Here is a 13,812-nt window from a genome sequence, read left to right as displayed (position 1 = left end):
TTAGTGTATTTTTGAGAAAAGTTAGTGAATTGCAAAAATAGTTTAAGTTCCATATTTGCACAGAACAGACTGTGGTAGAAATAGATCAAATATACGTCTAAAAGAAATAGATCAAATAGACTTCTAAAAGAAATAGATCAAATAGATGTCTAAAAATGTATGGTTTTATAAAAAATAAAAAAATTCTCCATTATTAATTATTGAGTTCCATTATGCAGTGGTAAGGTCTATAAGGTAAAAGTCTATCTATAGACTTTTATTAATTTTAAATAATACTGAAATTGGATAAACAATCAACCTTAGCATTAAAGAAATATCTCCTTTTTTACACTAATATCAATAAAAGATCTCTTTACATTGGTAATTTAAAACTTCTTCAAAATTTGACTAAATTTTATTAAAAAAAATTTAAATTTGAAAAGGATGGAAAATGTTCACATTCAATTAATTTATATATACATATCATTTATATTTTTAAGTTATAGTTTTGATTAAATCGTACTTACAGTATGTAAATTAAATCAAATAAAGTTACTGTAAGTGACACTTATAAAACTACTTAAGAGAAAATCTGTTAAATTGCTAGATAACACAATGTAGGTCGCGGATTTAAAATCAAGGCGGCAACTATCTTACACGATACAAAATAAAACCTAAGAAATCCAGAAATGTCAACTAAGTTTTAGATTTATTCTTTTGCTACAGTCGTCATTTAAGACCTGGCACAATGCATCAAAATGAAGTATTAAAAAAAATCCTTGGATTTTAAACACAAGGGCGATGGCTGAATAATAACAAAAAAGGCAACTAATCTTCAATTTAAATGAGATACAGAGAAGACGAGGCTTAGTTACGAGCTGAGGTCATTTAACCCTACGTTAATTCGAACTTCTTGCATTGTCATTGCAAATAATGCTTCTCTGCATACGTTCTGAGATTAATATAAATAATTGTCTTTAACGATAGCTTGAAGTATTTATAATAAGGTAACTTCTTTACATAACAGAATTTATTTATGCCGGTTATTTAATTTTGTAAATACAATTCAAATTAATTCGAAATATTTTGTCCAGCCATATCTCCGCTTACTCCTAATTTCACAATATTTTAAAAATGATTGAATGATTAAACTCAAACTCATCGTCTTTGAATTCAGAATACACCACTGGAGGGCTTGTTGGTCGCTTTTGGGTCTACTTTATTCTATATTGTTACTTAACATGTTCATTAACAAAGCTCTTTAGTTTTTGATCCAACACTCCACAATGCATGCCAATACAATTGCATACAATGTCACTTAACATATTCAACTATCAGATTTTTCTCATCAATTGCTTTAATGGTCACTACCAACACAATTGCGAAAAATGTCACATTTTTAAATAAGCTCATCAATTATGAGTTTTAGTTCGAAATTGCTTAAAATGTTAGTTTGCGGTAACGTAAAATATCAAATATTCTTCGAATAAGTTTCCCAATATTCAGCCTCTGTCCCTAACCGCACCACAATCCCTGATAACTATAACTATCAAATTAAGTTAACTTTTACGTTTGCTTTACGTCTTCAAATGAGATCTCTAATACCCAAGTTTTGTTCAGATCCTCCAATTGCGTTAAATGTCACTCAACACAGTTCTTTAAGACAGTTTTTTCGAAAGCTTTGTAGTCGTATGAAATGATGCTTTTTTACGAATAATATCCCATTTTCAAAACTATTATGAGGTTGCAACATTTACTTCTTATGACTGTTGGATCAAGTTTAGCATTGTGAGGTTGCAACAATTTCTCATAACTGTTGGATCAAGTTTACCCTACCTTCAGCCAGCACTCTCTGCGTTTATTCTGAAAATGGCGCAAAACGTCAGTATGGAGAAAATGAAAAGAGTTCTATTTTTTTTTAATTATTTTAAAACTTGCTTCAATGCTGCATTATCAGGACTCCAAAAAATTTCAAAAATTAACAATAAAACATAGGATTTAGATTATTTTCATATAGGTGGGAAAATGTTCAATGATTTTTGAATTTTTTTTTTTTTAAATAACGTTTGAAATATTTTAGTTATTTGCCCGTTCTAAGCTCCAAGTAATTCTTAACGGAAGGATGACATAGATTGTTGAAAATTATAGCTTTCCTTCAAGTGTAAGGAACTTGAACTGTGACTTTTTTAATTTTTCTTGATGGAAAAATGTCGCCAGATTGACGATTTTTAAAGAAAAAACATTTATTTTAATAACTTTAAAATATTCTGGTCTTAGTTATTTGTCCGCTCTATAGCCCAGGTAATTCTTTACAGCAAGATGGCTTATACAGTTGAAAATTACAGGTTTTTTTCGAGTGTAAGGAACTTGAACTGTGACTTTTTTTTTTCTCGGCGAAAGAGCTCTCCAATTATCAGTTTTTGTTCCGATACTCTACAAACGACGCCAATACAATTAACATGAATTAAATCCAGGAGTTTTGGCACTACGCCTAATCATTTAACATGTCCTCAATAAATAGGACACTAAAAGCCAGAGTGTCCATGAAGTTTTGAATCTATAATGCCGTCAAAATTTTTTAAACTGGACTTCATAAATACATCGAGAGAAGAAAGAAAAAAAAAACTTTTAAATAAATCTTCCACCCAAATGAGATGCAAAAGGAAAGAATATATGCGGGTCATTTCACCCTTTGAGCACTCCTGCACACAAGCATCGCAATTAATGAACGCTGTTCTAATTCTTATCCTCACTCTTCTCTTACTGGTTTCCCCTTAATCCCAAGTAATTGCATTAGGCAGGTGAACAGGTGCTACAATACACGGAAGTGATCGAACATTTTCTTCTTTCTCACACGCTTCTTGCCTTGGCAGGTCTTTTTTTATTGAAGGGGTGATGCCATTCTAATATAAGAGTTCGTATTTATTTCTTTTAACCCTTTCCCCCTTGCAGATGGGATCCTTTATATAATTTCTTTTATTTATTTCAGGGTGCGCAGCCAAATTATTCAACAAAAAATAAGCACCTTTTAAACACTTTTCAAGCACTCAAAAAATATTTTTAAGCACTTATAATTAGGCAGGGTTGGAAAGTTTTTGACAATAAACGGTTTTATCTTGTTCTAACCGTCATGACAAAAAAAAAAAAAAAAAAAAGCTTTTGACATCGTTTTTGACATTTGTCAAAAATCATGGAATTTTGAATCATGTATAACGAATGGCGTTTTCATACGCTACGGACTGACAATACGCCGAAATAGATTGGGGTCGAATTAATTGTGAAAACGTTGAATCGAGCAATGTGAACTGTGTCTTTTTGCATAATTCGAATCGAAAATCAAAATAGTAAAGGAAAAATCTCATTTTGAAAAAGGGAAAAAATTAAGCTCCTTTTAAAAACACCCAATGAAAAAAGCACCTTTAAGGGCTTTTAAAAAACGAAAATCGAAAATAAGCAACTTTAGGCAGTTTTTAAAAACGCTACGCCCCCTGTATTTGATATTCCCATTTATATATTTTCGTTCTGGCGCACTAATGTCTAATAAACAAGAAAATATATATTTTGGCATTTTTTAAAAATAAAAAAAAAGTCTAATAGCTACTAAAAAAATCTTTTAGATTATCAAAATTATATTTGCACTAAACAATAAATTCTAAAAAAAGTAGTTTGAAAATTCATTTATATTTAAAAATTTATCACTAATAGATTTTTTAACGTAATTTCAATGATGAATAACCGTTTCTCTCAGATTTAAATAACTGCAAATAAGTGCAATTTTAAAAAAAATATTGTATAGAAATGAGTCGTGTTTAGAAGCTTTTACCATAAACGCAGAAAAAGACCCCGGTGTTTCCTACTATATTTCATAACCATAAATTATTAAAATGCTAAATACAATACAACACTTATTTTAACCTAAATTATTATGGAATAATGAAAAAAGTATGAAAATTATGTTTAATAAAATTCTGCTTCAAAGGGTTACAGAAGATCTCAAATAATGCAGCTTTTTAAGACTCTTGATGCTTAGTGTTATAAGTATAGGAAAACACTGCGTTAATTTTAATTTTCTTTGATAGAAATATATTAAAATTAGTTTTTCAATTTCGTATAGCTTACAAACTATTGTTCTTTAACTCGTTTCCAAAAAAATTTGAGAAATTTTATTTGTTTTTTAATTTATCTATTTAAACTTATATACTTGAAAGTAATGTGTCACAATGATATGTAAACTGCTGTTTGTAGAAAATGCAACACCATGAAAGAATCATCAGAATCAAATGAAATTTAATGCAGAAACGACTTGTACTGATACAAATAAATGATGAAATTTTCAAAACAAAAGAAACAAATTAAGCGTCCGAAATCAGTATTTGGTGCAGCCACCACGCGCTGCAATAAGTGCTGCTATACGACGTGGCATGGAGTCAAACAGATGTTGAATATCTGCTTGAGGAAGAGAATTCCATATCGCTTTTATGCGCAACCAAAGTTCGTCTTTGGAAACTGCAGGACGCGGATCACGAGTGAGACGCCGACCAACCATATCCCACACGTGCTCAATAGGCGACATATCCGGCGAATAAGCAGGCCAAGGAAGAAGTTGCATGCGTTGTGCTGAACAGAAGTCTCTAACAGTCCGCGCAACATGTGGGCGTGCATTATCCTGCTGAAAGATAGCTCCAGGGATGCCTTGAAGGAAAGGAACGACTTCGGGCTGTAGCACTTCACGGACGTATCTGTTGCTATTGAGAATACCCTCAATTCGTATCAAATTGGATCGTCCATGATACGAAATCGCACCCCAGACCATAACTCCGGGTGTTCGACCACTATGTCGTTCAATAATACACTCAGGAAGGCAGCGTTGACCGGCATAACGTCTAACACGAACACGGCCATCATGGGTCCACAAATTGAAGCGTGATTCATCTGAAAAGACAACTTGGTGCCAATCAGCTCGCCAGTCTCTGTGCTCAAGAGCCCACTGCCGACGCAGCCGTCGATGATCCGCCGTGAGGGGAATCCTGTATAATGGCACCCTTGCACGCAATCCACGGCGCAGCAGACGACGACGAATTGACGAAGCCGACAATTGTACACCTGTAGCAGTAGACCAATGTGCTGCCAGCTGCCTGGAGGAAGCTGTGCGATCATTCACCGCCATGCGGAGCAGGTGTCGATCATCGCGCTCTGACGTCACCTTCTGTCGTCCAGTGCCTGTTTTTCGAGTTGTTCGGTGCTCGTCGGTCCACTGCTTCCAAACTCGCATCACTGTGGAACTGTTCCGCTGCATACGAGCTGCTATTGCGCGATAGGAAAATCCTCCTTCTCGAAGGCCGATTATCCTCCCTCGTTCAAACTCCGTAAGTTGCTTGAATTTCTTATTCTTCCGTCGTGGAGGCATACTCAGGTCTCACTAAACGTTTGCCACTAACAAATAATCATAGACTATTTTCAACGTCCCGCTACAGCACTTTATTTATACGCTTTCAGCATCAATTCAGAGGGCGCTGCGCGCGCCACGCACGCGCGATGGCTCTGAAACTTTATTAATTTGCATAATATCCTATAATTGACATTTGCTGCGAATTTCATTTGATTCTGATGATTCCTTCATGGTGTTGCATTTTCTACAAACAGCAGTTTATATTATATTATAATTATTTGATAGTAAAGAGCGAATTTTGAAACAGCTTTTTACTTTTCCCATTTAAACTTGTTTTGTTGAAAGCATGAAAAAATTTCCTCAGTAACAAATTATTTAATAACAATTATCTACCAGGTGAACGATATTGGAAAGCTAATAGTATTTTCTTACAGAAAATATAAAAGAATGCTAGCTTACCTATCTATAACATTTAATGACAACAATTAATTTTACAATTAACTTTTTGATGAACAAAGTTTGACAGCAAATAAAATTTAAATAATTTTCTGAAAAGAAACTTTTACGAATGCATTAGAAGACAATAAATCTGTTTTACAAAAATAATCGTTAAGATGTACAAAATTTTACAGCCAATTGTAGCATTATTCTTTTAAAAAAATTAATGAACGCTAGTTTGTCAACACAATTACATTCGAAGATAACAGCCAAAAAGTTTGACATTTTATTAACACGATGAAACATTTGTAGTAAACTAAATAATTAACAACATAAAAATGATTAAAAATGTTAAACTTTAAAACTGCAAAATAATGCGAACTGTAATCTCAACAAACATTATGCAATTGAAGAACAAGTAATAGCAACAGTAAAGGCGTGTTTTGGAGGGTTTAGAGAAATTACTTCTATTTGTTGGGGGACCATCTCCAAGCGGTTATGGCAAATTTTTCAAAAATATTCATTTTGTAGCAGCTTGGAGCACAACTAGGATGAAATTTAGCATATTTGGGGCAATTTCATGACACCACAATTGGTGTCAAATTCAATAAAAAACTTCAATAAGTTTGCAGAATACTCTTTATTTTCCTTTTAAGGAATTCAAACTTTTTTTATTGCAAATTTTTCATCTTAAAAATTTGTGAAATAAGAGTCTACAGAATATTTGATGAAACAAATCTTTTCTTTTTAATGGAATGTAATTTTAACTATTTCCATAGTATACTTTATCAGTTACCCTAAAAAAGTCATTGGAACAAATTATATCACATTTACATACTAAATAACAAAAAAATTTCTGAAATATTTAGATTTAAAAAATTCTAATCGACTTCTTGTTCTAATTAGAATTTAACTTGTATTAACTAAACTAAATTGACTACTAATAAATACTTCGCGGGGTTAGCTTCAAGTATATTAGATACAACTCCGCCCACGAAGGTGTGTCCTAAATTGCGCAAGCGCAGCTCCGATAATAGCTGAAAATAACAGTCACACTCATCAGCCAGCATTTCCTGGATACTTTTTTTTCCCTTCATTCCCCATCTCAATCTCAAGGTCGATAGAAATATATAGCCTCTTTTTATTCACTTCATCACAGCATGGCAATTCGTCGTTGGGCAAGAAGTATCTGGACTTCATTTTTATTTTTCACCGCACTTCACGTCCAAGGACAAAAGCTAACAGCGTGAAGCAGATTACAACTGCTTAGCCCGGAAGAGTTACCGAATCTTTTCCGCGCGGAAGGGTCTGAAAATTAGAAATGCAGATTGGCGATTACCTAACTAAATAAATAAATAATAATAAAAAAAATGGGGAGAACAAAAGGCTATTCTATTTTCCGTGTAAAAGCTTATCTAGCCAAATCTTCATATAATATATATTTCCGTTCAGATTGTATTGTTTACCTAAGTTACTTAAATATTCACAATATAAAGCTTTCTTAGAACGAAACTTGTCAACCTCTTCCGCGATTAATGTAGAAACGAAGCAAAGGATTGGATTTTTGGTAAGGTTCTATTATGATTAAGCGAATAAATAGAATAACCAAGAATTAGCTTTGTAACCTACTAACAAAATCATATAATTAAATTAAACTGAAATCAATATTGTTTTTTTTTTTTTAAAGACGTCGCTTTCATGAAAGTAAATTTTTATTCGTTAGCAAATGAAACTATATTATGACTAGTCGCATAGTTATGTAATAATAAGTTCACAAAAATTAGTACTTACAGCTCAAAAATTTTACGTCATGATTTTGATGCATATCAACACAAAGGGTAACGTTGTTATTAAGACGAAGCATCAAATAATTTTTCCGATAATACTACACTAACATTACGACTCATCATATACACCTCTATAACGCAAACAATCAGTTCATAAAGAATACAGCATACTAATTTACAGCTCAGAATTTTTACTGAAGATTAGTATTCGCGTAAATGATGTAGCAATATAAAAAATAACATTAAGTAAAATAGTATTGCGACAAAAACCAATTTTCGAAACATCCAACTATATTAAAGCTCTGCATGCATTTATCAGTTTACAGAAAAATAGAGCGCAATGATTTACAGCACAGTGATTCATACTCGCTTATACTGATATCACAACACAAAACGTAGAACGACTGCGCATCGCATCCCATTTGCATTTTCGAATATAATGAGGATAAAAAAAGATTAACAAATTAGATAATACATATTTTATTAATCTGAAAAACACAACTTATCATCAAATAAAAATCAGTTCAATGCCATTAAGTTTCATTACCTAGATGTTCATAGTTTAAGTTCATCTAAGTAACAGAAAAATTTATTAAAGAGCTTATGGACATAATTACTAACATTTCTTTTATAAATAAAAAGTAAGAAAAATATTAATTCGAAAAAGTAGATCGCAGCGGCAGATAAATCTCAATGTGTACTTCAGAATATTCTGAAATGTTTAAGAAGTGGAAGTTTTTGGAACAAAGCTGTCAAGTCATAATGCACGCGTCAGTGAGAGTGACAACCAAAAAGATATGATCAACTGTTGTTACATAAATATTTTTCTAGAGTCAAAACAACCATAATATTCCAGATATTTTAAAAAAAAAAACTGGATTGTAAACTGGATCTGTTAAGAGATGGTGCCCAACTTTCTACCTATTCCCGAAAAATATAAGTACTGTGTACAGTTAAACAGACTTCCTCATTCAAAAATACAAGGTAGGAATTATTGTGCAGAGACCCGGAGCTGGGGATTTACACTTTCCCGTGCTCCAGCAATTTCATTGTATCAAACAGAAATTTAAGAGGTATGCTGCAATGGAACGGTATTGCCAATTGCTAAGTTGCCGTAGAAAGACTATTCTCGGCATTTAGATACATTTATAATCATTTGAGATCAAATATGAAGGTGGATTTAATAGAGTCAAAATTTTTCTTAAAAATGGACAAATAACTCAAATGTGAATGAATCTTTGTATTTTCTGTGTGAGCTGATGATTATGTTATTTTTTTTTTTTTTTTGTTTCTTATAGTAATAAAAATTTCAAATTGAAATCTAAAACTCAGAAACACGCATAAACATACATTAAAACTGCCAGAACCTAAGTGGAGCTTCAGCCTAGCTTATTATCTTGGAACGGAGTTGGGCATCGAAAATTTTTCGACTCCGGGTTCCTATTACTGTGCTGTATGAAATAAAAAATAAATCCAAAACTATCGAGTTTTAACATTTTTGCAGATATTTAGAACTAGTTCATGAACATGTTTATACAATAGAAATATATGATCGAGACAAAGTGCAAAATTCTGCATAACTCGTTAAAAGTAAAGAATCTTTTGAGATTACTTGCGTTAACTGTTTTAAAAATTAGTCAAATGGATTAAGAGAATAAATGGTGCGGAATTCATGATCAATATATACCTATAAAGAAACGAAGTGCTTTGACATTTTCACAGTAAATTGTGCAATAAGAGTGCATTTACAAAAAAAATCCAAAATACCTTGCATTTAGACGTCAAGTTTTAACTGATTGTTGTCAGTGGCTCGTAAGTTATCAAGTTTATTTCATGTAGTTCAATAGATTTTTAGGTAATTTCTCAGCACTAACAGGATTTTTTGAGTTTAGATTAGAGTCGTTGATCTCTTGTAAAACTGGCAATAGAAGCAATTGTTTTTCAGTACTCACCACATCTTGGCAGACGGCACTCTCAAAGGGCATTCTATTGACGAGTTCAGATCCGCGCAAGGACGTGTAGAGCCACGGCCTGGAAACATTGAAGGATTGTCTTATGTCCTTTCTACATAGGCAACAGCATTTGTCTTTGCCATCAGGATGCGTGAAGGTGTGCAAATGCATCACTCGCCAACTTTCCAATCTTCTTCTTCACTTACATTCAGCATTGGTCAATCTACAGCAACAAAATTTTCACAATTACCGCCAGAGTAAGACATTAACATGGTTTTTCAAAAGTCATTCGCCAAGAAAGATGAAATAAAAATAGATAAACAAACAAAAGTTTAAGTAATTTACATTTGAGGTAAGGCTAAATTTTAAACTAAATTTACCATCTTGTCGTTAAGAATCAAATAGGCTTTAGAACGGACAAAAAACTTTAAACACGCTGAATGCCATGAGGGTCACCGGTGACCGGCACTGAGTTTGTTCGTAGCGCCACGGGGGTCACCGGTGATCGGCGAAGCCAAGATTAATAGAAACACATAATTCTTTTAAATTTTAAATGCTTTTAATTTCTTTATATTATTATCGTTACAAAAATGGTTTGAAGAAATTGATGCAATACATACTGAGAAAATAATTTTGGCCAGACGGGCAAGCCATGTAAAATTAGCGTGGCATTCAACGTGTTCAAATAAAATTATTAAATGTTTTTAATAATTGAGGAATTTTCCCATCTAGGTGAAAATTATCAAAAATCAATGAGTAATTGGGTACTTGCAACTCTAGAAGTGAAGTGATCATATCTAACTAAGTGATTTAATTGGATACTCGTAAGCGACGTCACGAGCGTGTGTCGAATCTGATTGGCTTTTGAATCAACGAATGCCAAGATTTACCTATGATGTCACTTTTAGGTATCCAATTCTCAATTTTTCCAATGAGTCCAGATAATGCAGAGTGGGAGTAATTTTTTAATAATTAAACAAAGGAAAAAAAAATAGTGTAAAGGGGGCTGGTCAAAAATATGCTAAATTTGAACTGACAGTTATAAGTAACTGTTGCTAACTCACAGATACTTGGTGACAGAAACGTCGAAAAACAGCATTAACACTAGATTGCCCAAGGAAGTCATTTTGACTGCATTTTAATTTCAATTAGAAAACTTTTTAATTTCAATGACACAATTTCTTAGAATTTTGTGACTTTTATAAATATTTTTATTGTTGATATTTACTTATAACTTGTTATTAAACAGAAAATAATACCAAAAATATTAAAATTTAATTTTAAAATTTTTTTTAAATATATTAGTTATTCTTTCACAATGCAGACTTCATTTTGACTGCTTTTGGGCAATATAGGTACTTCAGTCTTTCTAGTGTTAACATAAATAGACATAATAAACTGAAGAACACCTTATAATTGTACAGAATAATAACAGCCAGAAGATAAAAATAATAACGTAAGAAGCTAACATAAAAAGTTAAGCATGTAATCGACCCTCAACTTAAGAAGACAAATCCACGAAAAAAGCTTATGTCTTAAGGTAATTAACTAATAAATAAGTGTAACAAGCTTAAGGAAACTGGAGGGGGAAAATGTAACACAAGACGATAAGTCGTAAAATAAAGATTTAGTTTCGATCAAGCTTACAAAGCCGTTATTAGGTACTATCTTCCGTTGTAGATAGTATTTGGGTGATCAAAATTAGCATGCTAAATTCTGTACATTCGGCTAAAAAAAAATTTAAAAAAATATTTAAAAAAAACAGCTAAGTAATCACAAAACACGGTTTTACAATTTCATGCAGATGAGGGAAGGGGGAACTTGGCTTATAATTTATTTTTAAGAATAACAAAATTAATTTTGGGAACGAAAGAAAAGACGTATTATATCCTAAAAAGTAGCAAAGTAAAGCATTCAGGTTCGATCTCGCTTATAAAGCTGTAAAAAAAAACATAAAGGTAGATCAAATCTAGCGTTTATTTGAATACTGTACATACCGTTAAGTAGCATATAATTTGGTCAGTAGAGCAACCCACATTTTGGACCTCTTAATGCTAATTCTACTTTTTGCGTATTTCACCATACATCGAAAACTTTTTCAGCAAATTGAAACATTTTTGCACACAATTATAAAATTCGTTTTTCAAAGATAATTCCATTCAAAAAATAACTTTTAGTAAAAAATTATAAATTTTTATTATTTTTAATAAATACGTTACCTAAATCCGCACCAATACCGCGCAGCCAATTGTATTTCATTTTGAGGGCATGTTTAAATACAATTAAATTAAAATTATGAAATCAAAGCAATCTAAAATACACCTTCCACCTACCCCACCTCCAGCGGTAAAATTATCAAACGTTGGCCGTTCTGCGAAGATAAAAAAGTGGAGGAACTTAGTACTAAAGCACCAATATAATAAATACAGGGTGTCCCGAAACGACCGTATAAACTCTGCACCGCTAGATTCCTCGCTGGGAGTACATAAAAACTGCCCAAGGAAGCGTTCCTGTTCGATCCATAGTTTACGAGAAAAATACGAGAAACAAAGTATGACGTCACTGCAGGTGCAAGAAAAAACACTTTATTGCAACAGCAGTATACAATGCACAATTTAAATCAGATGTTCAAAGTGCCCGTTTTAAACATTATCGTCTGAAAAGATATTCAAATACTGTTGCTGATATGTCCAATAAAATGTTTTTTTTCCCCTTGCACCGGCTGTGACGTCATACTTTGTTTCTCGAATTTTTCTCGTAAACTATGAATCGTACAGGAACGCTTCTTCGGGCAGTTTTTATGTACTCCCAACGAGGAATCTAGCTGCGCAGAGTTTATGCGGTCGTTTCGGGACACCCTGTATATAATTCTTAAGTAAGTTTTTTATTTGAATTTCTAAAAAGATATTTTTCTAAATCAAACAATTTAAAATCACCGGATAAAATGCCAAATGATAATAAAATTGAAGTAAGGTAAATTTTTTTAAAGTGTAAAGTTAATTTTTTTTTTTTTTGTGTAAACTCGGTTTACACCAAAAAAAAATTTAATACATTGAAAATTGTATGAACAAGGCATTTAGCTAGTAGTACAGATATAATACAAGTTGAGAGAGAATAACGGAAAGATGTTATGGAAGGTCATAAAGAAAGGCATTGAGTCATCGATCATGCTTGGAGAGCTGTTTTAAGCATAAAGTATCTATTCAGAATAAGTCAATAAAAAATGGGAGAGAGATCGATCAAGTTTTATAGCTCCTTCAACTATTACTTTATTAAAGTAAAGCTTGTAAAAGGTAGACTTAACGGCACTACTTATATAAGAGAAAAATGATGAATATGATCACGCACATAAGAGTGCGGATTCCACAAAAACACTAGCCTCGTCTAAATTAGAATATAACATTCGTATTTTTTGATACAAAGGCAATTTGTACTTTAATTAGCGCGGTAATTTTTCTCTACTATAGGTTTTACACCTTAGCAGCCAGCATGTTCTTTTATTTCCCCATCTCTCTTCGATCCCAAGGATCACATGGCCCCCTGTCACGTGCTATCAGCGATTTTGGAGGAGACAAAAATGCGCCATGTGATAATTGAGATGATTTACTCTTTCTCTAGCACAGTGGTTACCAACTGGGAGATTGCGGGCCGCATCCGCCGACGAATGTTTTTTTGTGGCACGTGAACTAAAATATATTAGTTGTCATTTTTTTGCGGACAATTTTCGTAGAAAATCTATAAGAGTTTAAATACTTTTCTTTCGTAAAAAAAAAAAAAATCTTCGTTTCTGTGAAATTTAACATACTAACGGTGCAAAAGATTTTTCGGTCACAGGTTTTGCATCCAAGAAAATATTTATTCAAATACAAAAATAATCATGTATGTTGTCCTTTTTTATTTCGTTTTTTTCTTTGCATTTTGTGAATATAATTTAAATTTAGCATGTGAGTATCAGAAATTTTCTATATTTAATGTGCCTTCAAACATAAAAGAGTACTATATAACATTTTGATATAGTTGCGGCCCGCCATTTGACTGGTGTTTTTAATTGCGGCCCCCGGCCTCATGTAAGTTGGAAACCCCTGCCCTAGTAGATAGCTGTTTTGTACTTCTACAGGAAATGGAGGAAAATCAAAAGCATTAGGAGCGCCAAGATTAGCTGAACAGTAAATTCGATCTTTTTTTTTTTCGACAATAAATCTCATTTCTAAATTTTTATATTTAAAAAGCAAAATAAAATCGGTATTAGTAAGCAGTCAATTTATAG

The 13,812-nt window shown here is 32.5% G+C and overlaps 1 protein-coding gene across 2 annotated transcripts in view; it reads right to left on the bottom strand.

The window, feature by feature from the left end:
- LOC107441029 (phosphatidylinositol 3-kinase regulatory subunit alpha) overlaps positions 1–13,812 on the bottom strand; it is a 49,168-nt gene that overhangs the window by 24,735 nt on the left and 10,621 nt on the right. For both annotated transcript variants that reach the window (XM_087161387.1, XM_087161389.1), the window contains exon 2: positions 9,546–9,768. In XM_087161387.1, coding sequence (XP_087017513.1) covers positions 9,546–9,716 — 171 coding nt within the window. In that variant the 5' untranslated portion in view covers positions 9,717–9,768. The remainder of the gene's footprint in view (positions 1–9,545; positions 9,769–13,812) is intronic.

The sequence above is a fragment of the Parasteatoda tepidariorum genome, chromosome 4, assembly GCF_982258835.1.
Source record: "Parasteatoda tepidariorum strain Cologne lab strain chromosome 4, Ptep-v5.0, whole genome shotgun sequence".
NCBI lineage: Eukaryota > Metazoa > Arthropoda > Arachnida > Araneae > Theridiidae > Parasteatoda > Parasteatoda tepidariorum.
This window is presented reverse-complemented; position numbering and strand designations above follow the sequence as displayed.